General features: G+C 37.3%; 1 protein-coding gene across 1 annotated transcript; it reads right to left on the bottom strand.

Moving 5' to 3' along the window:
* Positions 1 to 3,204: 3,204 nt before the first annotated feature.
* On the bottom strand, positions 3,205 to 13,560 carry LOC131929282 (all trans-polyprenyl-diphosphate synthase PDSS2-like). The gene is made up of 7 exons (XM_059285368.1): positions 13,429 to 13,560; positions 12,306 to 12,733; positions 11,589 to 11,720; positions 11,068 to 11,266; positions 10,037 to 10,288; positions 8,508 to 8,663; positions 3,205 to 6,079 (listed from the first exon to the last, which is right to left on the bottom strand). Exons 2-7 carry the CDS (start codon positions 12,629 to 12,631, stop codon positions 5,921 to 5,923), a joined length of 1,224 nt encoding a protein of 407 aa, XP_059141351.1. The 5' UTR covers positions 12,632 to 12,733; positions 13,429 to 13,560; the 3' UTR covers positions 3,205 to 5,920.
* Between the last annotated feature and the right edge of the window lie 1,068 nt (positions 13,561 to 14,628).

Below are 14,628 nucleotides of genomic sequence, written 5' to 3'. Positions count from 1 at the left end.
CGATATTTATGTATTTTGGAATAGCTGTAAATTGTTAGGGGTCATCCACGTTTTTTTTTTTACGATATTTACCTCCCCTCTCTCCTACAAAAGCCAGACACACCCAACCCCATAATGACGTCACACCTCAGCCAACAAATGCTCCCCCCTCCCCGAAATTAATTTTAATTTTTTTAAAACATCGATTTTTTCTAAAATATTGACTGAGGTCAATCAACATAGGGTATTTTATTCAATTTCTATTACAATATTTTACAACAGTTTTCTAATAGCGGCTAAAATGCAGTTGTTTCTAACATTACTTTTTTTAAAATACAAAAATATGACGTTACACTATCTTACCAGGGTGACGTTATTAATGGAAGACCCCTTATTAAAAATTTAAAAACAGTCTGAACGTATCTTTTCTTCCACAAACAAGACACGGTCGTAGTCACGTTGAGTTTAGTATTTTGTTTTAATCTGTAGGCCTACGAAGCATACGAATTGCAGAAACAGCTATTTGAAATTGACTGTGACGTCATTTTTTTTCCACCAGCAGTACCGAACACGTGCTTGGGGTCAAGGTGAGGTCACAAGAGCCACCGTTGCTACGAGGTGGGGCGGGTTAGTCTAGTCCTCGTAGTCACCTTTAGCAAGAATTTCAATATTAATTTGAGATTGCGAAATAAAACCAATCAGAGAGAAACTCTAGATTTAGGCGGGTTAAAATACCGATAAGTAAATTAGGCTATATCGATAGCTAGATTAGCAGGCTTAAGAGATGTAAGTTTCATTTGAATAACTGCATTATTTTAGATTACCTTTTCCCGTGTAGTGGATAAATAGTTAACTGAAAATATCAGCGGAGAATTTGGACTTAAAAAGTGTGCTTTGAAAATTCCGCATCTTATTCTTAATCTACATTTAATCTTGATCTAGTATCGTCAGACCTAGCGCAATCGACCAATCAAAAAGAAATGCGCATATTCGAGTGTCCGTTTGACTTAAGTACAGTAATTGTCGATTTAAATACGAATAAGTGGAATGAGCAAGTCGGCTCTTTCCGTAGAAGACATTTCCGGTTTTTTTTTCCGAATTTTTAAAACTTCGTAAAAATCGACAAAAATTGGAACTCGGCGGAAAAATTCGGCGAAAATTAAATCAGCGGAGGAAAATCGCAACTGAAACGGAAAAATCGGATTTCCGCTAAAATTCGGAAAAATCACATCCCTGACATTAGCCTAGCTGTTTGTGTTGATCTGTGTTAGAATTCGTCACTATTAAAACTGACAAAAACAATACACACATCATTTGTATATTCTTCCATACTTATATATATATGTATATAATATACATATATATATATACATACATGTCTATATATACATACATACATTCATATGCCAATATATACCAATGGTTCACCATATACGTATATATAGAGAGAGAGGCATATATATACAGATATATAGGCTTATATATATGCCTCATCTCTCTCACTATATATATATATATATATATATATATATATATATATATATATATATATATATATATATATATATATATATATATATATATATATATATATCTAATATATAAAGCTCAGTTCTGTATGTAATGCATTTGTATATCGTTGGAATTGTACGAATTTAAGTGTTAGAAAATTATCGTGCGCATTTGTCTAAATTTATGAGCTAAAAAATTACTATTGAAAGTGTTGGGAAATAATTTTCATTTTTCAAATTACAGTAATAATTGTCGACATGTTCATTAAACACAAGTTTTAAAAAAAATATCATCTTTTACAAAAATTCTAATTATGTCTTTATTTAGTCCTATAGCACTTACTTCCCTTTGATAAATTAGGAAAAACACAATTACTTCCCTTTATAAACCCATTGCATTCCGTGAAAATAATTTACTTTTTAATTACTTTGTTTTGGTGTTGGGAAAAAAAATAATTACATAATTAGCGGGGATTGACCAAATGCAAATGTTGTAGGTATTTTACGGATAAGCTTGGAGTATTAAAATTGTTCATCAAATTGAAACAGGCGCGTTCGTTTAAGTGAGTGCAAAAGACTATGAATAAGTTGGGGTACTATAGTCGTTCCTTAAGCTAAAACAGGTGATTCCGCCCCGGGCGTTTATGTTCGCGTTAGTGTTTTCTTTGTGTTTAGGTGGGTTTGCGTTAGTGGTTGCGTTTTGATTTGGTTCGTTTTTGTTCTTTCTTTTTTCGTTTTTGTTTGTGTTTTTTTTTTTTGGGTTTGTATTTGTGTTTTTGGTTGGTTTTGCGTTTGAATTTGGTTTGTTTTCGTTTGCTTTTTCGTTGTTTTTTTTTTTTTTTTTGTTGGTATTGGTGTTTGTGGTTGGGTTTGTTGTTAGGTTTTTGTTTTCGTTTGCTTTTTTGTTTGTTTTTTCTTTGTGTTTGTATTGGTGTTTGTGGTTGTGGTTGGGTTTGTTGTTAGGTTTTTGTTTTCGTTTGTATTTGTAATTGTGTTAGCGTTATGTTTGCGTTTTGTTGTTTTGGTTTTGGTTGGTTGTGGTTTGGGTGGGCAATGCCGGGTTTATGATGATTACTAAACACACAGGTAATGGTCTTTAACAGGAAGGTTTTTCACAGAAGCCAGAGCAGGGCCTGGCCGGGACGGCTAGTATATATATATATATGGCCTGTTTGTGTATCCAACGACTAGATCCAATTCGTTTCTCGTATTAATGCGCTTGGAACATGTGTTGCTCCACCTGACACAGTGGCCGCCCCTGCCGGAGGTTAACTCGTCTAGCGAGGCTGGTGCGTGTCGCGGGCCGTGCACCGGGACAATCGAGGGCGAGTTATTGATCTTAATCGCCAGCTGGGCACACTCGAAATATTTGCGAGGCTTTTTTTTCCCCAACTCGAGACGTAGTTCGCTCCCCTTTTTTTCTCTCTCTTCCTCTTCCCATCCCCCTTATTTGAATGACACTGTCAGAATCATTTGTAGGTTAGGGAAACTTGATCAAGGTCCGTCTTGATGGACAGAACCAGTCAATGATAGCTTGGTGATAAACAAGGTGTTGTTTAACCAGACAGATGTTATATTTGTTGAGCTTGGCATCCGTCTGAAATGTTATTTCCTGAACGTTTCTAAAGACTAATTAAAGAACACAACAACATTGCTTAAAGCAATTTCTTTTAATTATTTACAAATTATAGAATTCATTTTTGTTTAAGCCTTCAGCAAACACATCCATGCTGGTTATTCTATACTTATGAAAACAAAATAACACATTAAATGTATTAGTTTTTAAAATGATTATTTCATACACATAAAATCTAATCTACTACAAATAACAATAGGCATATTGATAATTGATGAAATCGTGAGGTTTAACTTTATTTAAAACACCAATAGCCAAAAGTAAATTTGTAGCAGAATAAAGGGAGATCAGATTGAAAAAGGGGAACGAACCCATTAAATTTAAACTCTGTTGTCAACCCTGGTAGTGTGTATGACCTCATTACTAAAACCTTTAATCCAGGCTATACAAAACACAAGCTTCTGATAAAAGCAGTGTCATTTTTGTATAAATACTTGAAATATTCTGCCAGCACATCCACCAAATTACAGCACATCCACCAACTCCCAGCTGATCAACAAACTCTACCAGCACATCCACCCAACTCTACCAGCACATCCACCCAACTCTACCAGCACATCCACCAAACTCTACTAGCACATCCACCAAATTCTACCAGCACATCCACCAAACTACCAGCACATCCACCAAATTACCAGCACATCCACCAAACTCTACTAGCACATCCACCAAATTACCAGCACATCCACCAAATTACCAGCACATCCACCAAACTTTACCAGCACATCCACCAAACTCTACCAGCACATCCACCAAACTCTACCAGCACATCCACCTAACTCTACCAGCACATCCACCAAACTCTACTAGCACATCCACCAAATTCTACCAGCACATCCACCAAACTACCAGCACATCCACCAAACTCTACTAGCACATCCACCAAATTACCAGCACATCCACCAAATTACCAACACATCCACCTAACTCTACCAACACATCCACCTAACTCTACCAGCACATCCACCAAATTACCAACACATCCACCAAATTACCAGCACATCCACCAAATTACCAGCACATCCACCAAACTCTACCAGCACATCCACCTAACTCTACCAGCACATCCACCAAACTCTACTAGCACATCCACCAAATTCTACCAGCACATCCACCAAACTCTACCAGCACATCCACCAAACTACCAGCACATCCACCAAACTACCAGCACATCCACCAAACTCTACTAGCACATCCACCAAATTCTACCAGCACATCCACCAAATTACCAGCACATCCACCAAATTACCAACACATCCACCTAACTCTACCAACACATCCACCTAACTCTACCAGCACATCCACCAAATTACCAGCACATCCACCAAATTACCAGCACATCCACCAAATTACCAACACATCCACCAAATTACCAGCACATCCACCAAACTCTACTAGCACATCCACCAAATTACCAGCACATCCACCAAATTACCAACACATCCACCAAATTACCAGCACATCCACCAAACTACCAGCACATCCACCTAACTCTACCAGCACATCCACCAACCTCTACCAGCACATCCACCAAACTCTACCAGCACATCCACCTAACTCTACCAGCACATCCACCAACCTCTACCAGCACATCCACCAAATTACCAGCACATCCACCAAATTACCAGCACATCCACCAAATTACCAGCACATCCACTAAACTTTATGAGCACATCCACCAAATTACCAACACATCCACCAAATTACCAGCACATCCACCAAATTACCAGCACATTCACCAAACTACCAGCACATCCACCAACCTCTACCAGCACATCCACCAACCTCTACCAGCACATCCACCAACCTCTACCAGCACATCCACTAAACTTTATGAGCACATCCACCAAATTACCAACACATCCACCAAATTACCAGCACATCCACCAAACTACCAGCACATCCACCAACCTCTACCAGCACATCCACTAAACTTTATGAGCACATCCACCAAATTACCAACACATCCACCAAATTACCAGCACATCCACCAAATTACCAGCACATCCACCAAACTACCAGCACATCCACCAACCTCTACCAGCACATCCACCAACCTCTACCAGCACATCCACCAACCTCTACCAGCACATCCACTAAACTTTATGAGCACATCCACCAAATTACCAGCACATCCACCAAACTACCAGCACATCCACCAACCTCTACCAGCACATCCACCAACCTCTACCAGCACATCCACCATACTTTAACAGTCTTTCCCAGCTTCTCAACGTATCACTGTATTGTAAGATATCACCCGGTATTTTAACCACCCACATATGACAAGGAAAGACACTAGCACCAGAAAAAAAAGGACATAGTCCTTTGCTAAACCTAGTTCAATCATAGTCTTATGTTATGGCAAAAAGTTAACTGCAGCACAAGAAAAGAGTTTGATTTCAATAGGTTTAAAATACAATAAAATTATTCAGAAAAATTAAACATCCTTGCAATCCTGAACATAATACAATCTAAAAATTTTATTTAAAAAAAAGTATTTTCCTAAGCAGAAAACTTCTACTCTTAAGTTAGTTAATTTATATTACAATTTTAGTACATAAAAATATACCTTCTTTTTTCTAATATCAAAACATTGAGCACAGCAGTAAACTAGTCGAAAAAACAAGTCTGATTGTGATTTTTCAAAATCCATCCAAAGAAAAACAAAAGAGCCTCAAATTTGCACTTTAAAACAATTCAGATAACCTCCCTATCTTACATTCAACTAATTAACAACTAAAATACAATTGTTTACTTATCACCACTAAGCAGGAACAATGGCCTGAGGATGTTATCTAAGGCTGCTGACAGCATTGACCACATTGATGAGGGCTGACTTGGCATCCGAGTGCTGGAAACAGTCTAAGGCAGCAATAGCTTGAGCTCTGTACTGCTGGCAGCGCTCTATACACTGGTCTACCACCCCACTTTTTAATAATATGGTTGTGATCTGCCAAAGATCAAACAAAAAACAAGTTTAAGATATATCAAAATCTTGTATATCAAATAAATAGAAAAAATATTTCAAGCTTAAGATTTTCATTGTTATTTTGTGTGTTTAGGATAAAGTTAGTCATGGTAATGAAAAAAATCATTTTATAATTAGCTGCCCCCTCTCCTGTGCCATATACAGCTTGCTGTGGTAATGAATTGCCCCCCCCCCCCCCCCACCATGCTATTTAAAGCTAGCAGTGGTAATGAAATAAACAATTTTATAATTAGCCGAACCCCCCCCCCTCCCCATCCCATTTAAAGTTAGTCATGGTAATGAAACAAACCATTATATAATTAGCTGCCCCCCCCCCCCCCCCTGTGCCATATACAGCTAGTTAAATGAAACTAACCATTATATAATTAGCTGCCACCACCCCTACTGTGCCACATAAAGCTAGTTGTGGTAATGGAACAAACCATTTTATAATTAGCTGCGCCCCCATGCCATAAAAAGCTAGTTGTGGTAATGGAACAAACCATTTTATAATTAGCTGCGCCCCCATGCCATAAAAAGCTAGTTGTGGTAATGGAACAAACCATTTTATAATTAGCAGCGCCCCCATGCCATAAAAAGCTAGTTGTGGTAATGGAACAAACCATTTTATAATTAGCTGCGCCCCCATGCCATAAAAAGCTAGTTGTGGTAATGGAACAAACCATTTTATAATTAGCTGCGCCCCCATGCCATAAAAAGCTAGTTGTGGTAATGGAACAAACCATTTTATAATTAGCTGCCCCCACCCCCACATAAAGCTTGTTATTGTAATGAAACAAACCATTTTATAATTAGCAGCGCCCCCATGCCATAAAAAGCTAGTTGTGGTAATGGAACAAACCATTTTATAATTAGCTGCGCCCCATGTCATAAAAAGCTAGTTGTGGTAATGGAACAAACCATTTTATAATTAGCTGCGCCCCCATGTCATAAAAAGCTAGTTGTGGTAATGAAACAAACCATGTTATAATTAGCTGCGCCCCCATGCCATAAAAAGCTTGTTGTTGTAATGAAGCAAACCATGTTATAATTAGCTGCCCCCATGCCATAAAAAGCTAGTTGTGGTAATGAAACAAACCATTTTATAATTAGCTGCCCCCACCCCCACATAAAGCTTGTTATTGTAATGAAACAAACCATTTTATAATTAGCAGCGCCCCCATGCCATAAAAAGCTAGTTGTGGTAATGAAACAAACCATTTTATAATTAGCAGCGCCCCCATGCCATAAAAAGCTAGTTGTTGTAATGAAGCAAACCATGTTATAATTAGCTGCCCCCATGCCATAAAAAGCTAGTTGTGGTAATGAAACAAACCATTTTATAATTAGCTGCCCCCATGCCATAAAAAGCTAGTTGTTGTAATGAAGCAAACCATGTTATAATTAGCTGCCCCCATGCCATAAAAAGCTAGTTGTGGTAATGAAACAAACCATTTTATAATTAGCTGCCCCCACCCCCACATAAAGCTTGTTATTGTAATGAAACAAACCATTTTACAATTAGCAGCGCCCCCATGCCATAAAAAGCTAGTTGTGGTAATGAAACAAACCATTTTATAATTAGCAGCGCCCCCATGCCATAAAAAGCTAGTTGTGGTAATGAAACAAACCATTTTATAATTAGCAGCGCCCCCATGCCATAAAAAGCTAGTTGTGGTAATGAAACAAACCATTTTATAATTAGCAGCGCCCCCATGCCATAAAAAGCTAGTTGTGGTAATGAAACAAACCATTTTATAATTAGCAGCGCCCCCATGCCATAAAAAGCTAGTTGTGGTAATGAAACAAACCATTTTATAATTAGCAGCGCCCCCATGCCATAAAAAGCTAGTTGTGGTAATGAAACAAACCATTTTATAATTAGCAGCGCCCCCATGCCATAAAAAGCTAGTTGTGGTAATGAAACAAACCATTTTATAATTAGCAGCGCCCCCATGCCATATAAAGCTAGTTGTGGTAATGAAACAAACCATTTTATAATTAGCTGCGCCCCCATGCCATAAAAAGCTAGTTGTGGTAATGAAACAAACCATTTTATAATTAGCAGCGCCCCCATGCCATATAAAGCTAGTTGTGGTAATGAAACAAACCATTTTATAATTAGCTGCGCCCCCATGCCATAAAAAGCTAGTTGTGGTAATGAAGCAAACCATTTTATAATTAGCAGCGCCCCCATGCCATAAAAAGCTAGTTGTGGTAATGAAGCAAACCATTTTATAATTAGCAGCGCCCCCATGCCATAAAAAGCTAGTTGTGGTAATGAAACAAACCATTTTATAATTAGCTGCCCCCACCCCCACATAAAGCTTGTTATTGTAATGAAACAAACCATTTTATAATTAGCTGCGCCCCCATGCCATATAAAGCTAGTTGTGGTAATGAAACAAACCATTTTATAATTAGCTGCGCCCCCATGCCATAGAGTTTCCAGGTGTGTAAAGTCTTGTGCTGGCGCTATCTCCTTGTATAAGAAAACAGGTGCTGAGGTCAGGGAGAAGTTTGACAGCTCATCCTTTTGGGTGATGGATACAATGTCCTTGGACATCTGAAAAAGTTGTGTGGGGGATCAGTAGCGCTTGTTGTGTGGGGGATCAGTAGCACTTGTTGTGTGGGGGATCAGTAACACTTGTGTGGGGGGATCAGTAGCATTTGTTGTGTGGGGGATCAGTAGCATTTGTGTGGGGGGGATCAGTAGCACTTGTTGTGTGGGGGATCAGTAACACTTGTTGTGTGGGGGGGTCAGTAGCACTTGTGTGGGGAATCAGTAGCACTTGTGTGGGGGTCAGTAGCACTTGTGTGGGGGATAAGCAGAACTTGTGTGGGGGATCAGTAGCACTTGTGTGGGGGATAAGTAGAACTTGTGTGGGGGATCAGAAGCACTTGTGTGGGGGATCAGTAGCACTTGTGTGGGGGATCAGTAGCACTTGTTGTGGGGGGGATCAGTAGCACTTGTGTGGGGGATAAGTAGAACTTGTGTGGGGGATCAGAAGCACTTGTGTGGGGGATCAGTAGCACTTGTTGTGGGGGGGATCAGTAGCACTTGTGTGGGGGATCAGTAGCACTTGTTGTGGGGGGGATCAGTAGCACTTGTGTGGGGGATCAGTAGCACTTGTGTGGGGGATCAGTAGCACTTGTGTGGAGGATCAGTAGCACTTGTGTGGGGGATCAGTAGCACTAGTTGTGTTGGGGACAGTAGCACTTGTGTGGAGGATTAGTAGCACTTGTCAAATAATATGCAATGTGAGACAGCTCATCAGAAAGCAGGCACCTGAGACTAGAGAATGATGTTGGGTCATGTGAAAAGTAGTAACAGTCAAGTATCAGTTTTGATTGAAAGTTGAGTCATATTGAAAATGTTGTATAAAATTAACTAGACATGAAAAATACTATTTAAAAATATGTTTTGCTTGTTTTTTTAATTTTGCCTGTGAACAAACTCCTGATATAAGATACATTATTAATATGAATAAGCATTTCTTATGACGGCAAAATTATATCAGAAAGATGAAATCGCTTGTAATTGATTAATTAAAAATTAAAAAACAGCTATAATTATGTTGCAAGTTTATCAAGCAACACTTTTACAAGTTTTCTTATTGACAGAATTTTTATTTTACTCGAAAAGCACATAAAAGATTAGATGGTAAAAATTTAGTGTAGGGAGTAAGTATCATTAATAATACAGTCTGTGGGGAAATAACATTTACCAATTTTCCATTGTCTAGGAACATGATGAATGATGTCAAGTGTGTTAGTTGTAAAGAGGAGAAAAGGTCTATATTTATTTTCTTATTTTTATTTTGTTTTAAAAGCTAATCTCAAGACAGAACAAGTGAATACATGTCTCTTAAATCTTCAACCCTCAATCAAACATAACAATGATTTATATCCTAAAAAAAGTTTCTCTTAAGCCACTACCTGTTGAGCATAAATAGTATTTTCCCCAAATGCATAAGCGCTGTCCTCAAAACTCTTCGAATGGCCAGCCAGGATCATGGCAGATTGACAACTCTTAGCCAGGAGACTTCCTAATGACAAGTGGGTCTGTATCAACCAATCAGAGAAGCCCAGGCAGCTTTTTGGCATGTTTGGTTTACCATTGGAATCTGTGTACTCTGTGAACTCTGCTGACATCATGTCTGCTATACAGCTGGCAACTTTTTCTACCACCTGCCAAAGTAATCAAACGCTTAGTGTTCAAAGTATACACGTTTTAAGTAAAGAAAAAGGTAGCTGTAACTATTACAATAATTGCTGGAACTGTTACAATAACCAGTGTTTTTCTGTTTTATAAAAAAGCTAATTTTTAAAAATGCAATCCTATTCTTAGCTGAAAAAAAGCTAACAGTTAGACATAATTTACAATAACTTCTGTATTAATAATTTGATCAATTGCATTTTTATGACAACTTTTAGTACAGATATAATATTTTGAAACAGTTTTTAAAAAGTGATGGCTACTCAAAATAATTTCTAAACAGTGCATGTGAAGAAAGCTAACTTGTAAGTGGTATTGTAATGAGGGAAATAATACATTTTTAAGCAGTAAGTGAAATGGGGTGAATAACAAACTTGTAGATTAATTTTTTCCTCTTTAACTTTTAGTACATAATTTCCAGGGATAATTTTCTAGGGAAACAACAAGAGTGATGAAGCAAGGGATGGAGTGGTCTAGCGGTAGAGAGCTGGACTGCTAAACCGTAAGTCTCGAGTTCGAATCCAGGTTCAAGTCAGTAGACCGTCCCTGTGTCCACCCAACTCTGATGAGTACCTAACTCACGTAAGTGAAAGTGAAAGTAAAGGCTGCTGGGCATGATGCTGACCACACAATCTCTTCATATGCAGAGGTCACAGAAACAAGTGAACTCTACTTCACTTACCCTATAGACCGCCAGGTTTGAAAAGGAAACTTTATTTACTTTACTTACTAATAAAAACATCAGACTTACAATGGGAAATCCTAATTTAGCCAAGCCTGAGCAGGCTGAAGCAAGAAGGTAGTCCCCACTTAACACTGCCATTTTGTTGCCAAACTCCATGTCAGCAAAAGGACCATCATCTGGTAACAGCTCGTTCAGGTTGACCACACCTTTGTGTATCAGGTTTGCTGTGTAGATAACCTCTGTAATTTCAGCCAAGGAACGCTGACTGTTAAAGAAAATTGTCAGTATGAAACAACAACAGTAATACTAATACTTTTGGTAATTAAAGGAATTATAGAGCTTTTTAAAGAATCTTATCAGGGACTATGGGTACTTTTGTGACTAGAGCTCAAAATAAAACTTTGTAAAAAAGAAAAAAATTATAAGTATTACTATATTTTAAGTCTAAGAAGTGTTACTAGCTCTATATTTAAATCAAGACTAGGTATGGAAAAACATAAGTACACAGCAGAAATTTATTACCGTAATTTAAATAGATATATTTCGGTATGAAAAAACTAATACCCTATTTCTATGAAAACTGTTACCTGGGATAGACCCCACTAATCATTTCATGTTCTGTGTGTAAGGCACTTGGGTTAGGACCAGCAGCTTTTGAAATTAACATTATCAACAATCCACGTAGCTGTAAATTGTTTTTACCATCAAACACCATTCCTCTAGAAAATACAAGGTATGCTGTTATATCTAGGCATAGAAAATCATCTCGTATTTTAAAAATGGTGTTTTGTATTATTTAGAAGTTATTAGCTTATATATAAACACATATATCAGTCTATGTTGATCTCTTTAAGTTTGATGTGTAACTTAGAATTTTTAAATGTGTCTGTATTTAATACAGTAGTCAATTAAAGGTATTAACAAGCATGACTTCATCACTTCAAGTAAAGTGCCCTTTCCATCTAGACAAATGGGACTTTTATGACTGTGAGTATGACATTTGAAGGAATAGCATGTTCAGTACGATGCCCAGCCATGGGTGCTTGATTGACCTATGGGTGCAGGGTTTATTACCATTGTTTAGAGAAAGAAGTTCTGGTTGTCCTAGCATATTACACAATAATTTATCTCACTGTTCTAGTATTAGGTTAAATATTTATGTGTGTACAGAAGTGTACAATGTGTCAGAATAAAATATCAGTAAAAACCTGGCATCATACTGAACCAATAATTTAACTAGAGATTTCTGTAATAAAACTTGACTGTTCAACAACACCATCCCATTAATTTCCTAAAATAATTACCTCGCTGTCTTAAGAAGTGGGTGTTTAGTGCCCACCAGTTTCCTCATATGCAAAGCAATGTTGGACAGCTCATCAGAAAGCAGGCACCGGAGACTGAGGAATGATGTGGGGTAGCCAACAATTTTTTCTGCATCAGACACAGCTTTACTAACATTGGTATCTCCCAGAGAAAATCCCATGTAACCTCGGTAGTGTACATTACTGCCACATTGAAATTGTTGAAGTAAGAAGTGGTCACAGGATACAATGGTTTTCAATTTATGTTTTGATAATACACCTTGAAGTTTTGATGAGGAGACAAACAATCTTGGCAACAGGCAAGACATTATTAAAAAATTTTTAAAAATTGTTCCGAGCTCGCTTTGAAATTTTAGTTATGTCATTTAAAAAGAAATTCTCTTGAAAGATGCAAATGTAATACTGGGTACCTGAAATTAAACAAACATGTTAAACTAAAACTAAGTGAGCTTGATGTATAATGTAGGCAGATAAAATCAATTTTAATTTAACATATTCTTACAAATGATGTAAGACATTGGGCTTAGTGTTTTAACACTTTCTGAAACTTCCTCCCCCCTTTACTAAAGTCCAAGCCCCACTCCTCGCATAGAATGTGATGATGTTCATGGATGATCCCAGAACATTTTAAAAAATAAAGCATTTTTAACTTTATGAGAAAAATTGTTAAAAATTTATGACAAATTATAGTTATTAGATAGGCCTTAGCCTAGACTCTAGAGTTTGTTAGACTCCGCCTATTTAGTATTTACTATTTACAGTTCCTTTTTATTTTCTTCAAATACTAGGCCTAATCACTTTAATCAGTTATGTAAAATGTAGGCCCCAATTGTCTACTATTAATAACTGGTAGGCCTATAAAAACTCTAACTAAAGTCTAATCTAATCTAAACAAAGTTTGAAAGTAGTAAATTTGAAAGAAGACTGAGGAGAGGAGAGGCCCGAGAGGCCTATCTTGAATCCTTGATGATTAGCCCAGTTGCCCCAGATTACTGAGGAGTGAGGAGATTCTCACTAGCGCACTAGCGCAGGGTTTTAAAAAAAAATTGAAAGTGTAAATTATAAATTACATTGTAGTTTTTGTAAATTAAGTTCATATACTTACTTCCAACAAAGAAAGAGCAGCTAGATCTAGAGCCTAAATCTACATCTCTAAATTTTTAAATTAGTGAAACTACTTTTGGACTTTTAACATTGAAAAACACATTTCGTATTTCGGTTTCCTGACTAGTTTTACTTTTTCTAAACATGTGTAATGATGTAAACTTAAAACACAAAAGATTTTGCTTCTCTCCACTTAAAATTCAGTACCTATTCTATATTTAAAACAAAAGAAACAATGTTTCTACTGACATGACCGCTTTCATTTGTGGTATTTGCAAAACACAAAAAAAAAGTCACTAGATCAAAGGAGTTTTATCGAATAACAATCTTTTTAAATTTATAGATGAAGCAAAAAAATTATCACTTAGTCCAGGATTTCCCAAGCATGTTAAATGATTTATTGGCATGGGGAAAGGCGAGACTGACACTGACAGAGCTGAAGCAGTAACCCAGACAGCTGATTTTGGTGCCCCCAAATATTCCCTAACTAAATTAAGTAAATTTAACGTTTTCATTATCGTTTTAATTTTCAAGAACTAGTTGGACCATCGACAGGACGATTATACCAGAGACGTAGATAGGGGTGGGGGTGGGGACCCCAGGGGGTGCCAAAAGGAGGAATTTAACGGGTACGAGCCTTTGCATACTGATTTAACTGTTTTCTACCTTGAACTGTAAAACATACCCTTAAGAAACAGTGGCCGGCAATAATCGCTTTCCAGTTTTTCCTAGATGGGGGAGGGCGCTTTTTCGCGACTGGATTAATTTGTAAGTTAATCAACTTTATTACTTATAAAACAAACCAATTGTATTAAAGCGTATTGTACGATTGTGTAACCGTAAAAAAAGTTAGTGACGTTAAAACCCACTGCACTAGCTTTTCTCAAGATGGTGCAACTAAAATCTCAAGGATTTACTCTGGATTGGTGAGTATATAACCTTTATCACATAGAAAAGAAACTAAAGCGTATTGTACGATTGTGTAACATTTTTAAAAAAGTTAGTGACGTTAAAACCCGCTCTACCAACGTTGTTCAAGATGGTGGGGGGGAGGGGGGGGGGCGCTTTTTCGCCAAAAAAACAACAACACTGGATTGGTGAGTAGATAACTTTTAACAGAAAAGAAACCAAAAGAATTAAAGCGTATTGTGTAGCAGTGAAATAAGTTAAAAGGTGGTGGGTGGGGCGCTTTTTCTCCAAG

This window comes from Physella acuta, unplaced genomic scaffold (assembly GCF_028476545.2).
Source record: "Physella acuta isolate Inbredline_101_S28 unplaced genomic scaffold, ASM2847654v3 ptg001604l, whole genome shotgun sequence".
Taxonomy (NCBI): domain Eukaryota; kingdom Metazoa; phylum Mollusca; class Gastropoda; family Physidae; genus Physella; species Physella acuta.
Note: the sequence above shows the minus strand (reverse complement) of the source record. Positions and strands in the feature narration are given on the sequence as shown.

Excerpts from the sequence above, each read along its gene's own strand:
- LOC131929282 (XM_059285368.1), bottom strand. The coding sequence starts at position 12,631 with ATGTCTTGCCTGTTGCCAAGATTGTTTGTCTCCTCATCAAAACTTCAA. Across the intron at positions 8,664-10,036 it reads ATACTATTTATGCTCAACAG|ATGTCCAAGGACATTGTATC; the intron begins GTAGTGGCTTAA and ends CAACTTTTTCAG. Across the intron at positions 6,080-8,507 it reads GCGCAGCTAATTATAAAATG|ATCACAACCATATTATTAAA; the intron begins GTTTGTTTCATT and ends GATCTTTGGCAG.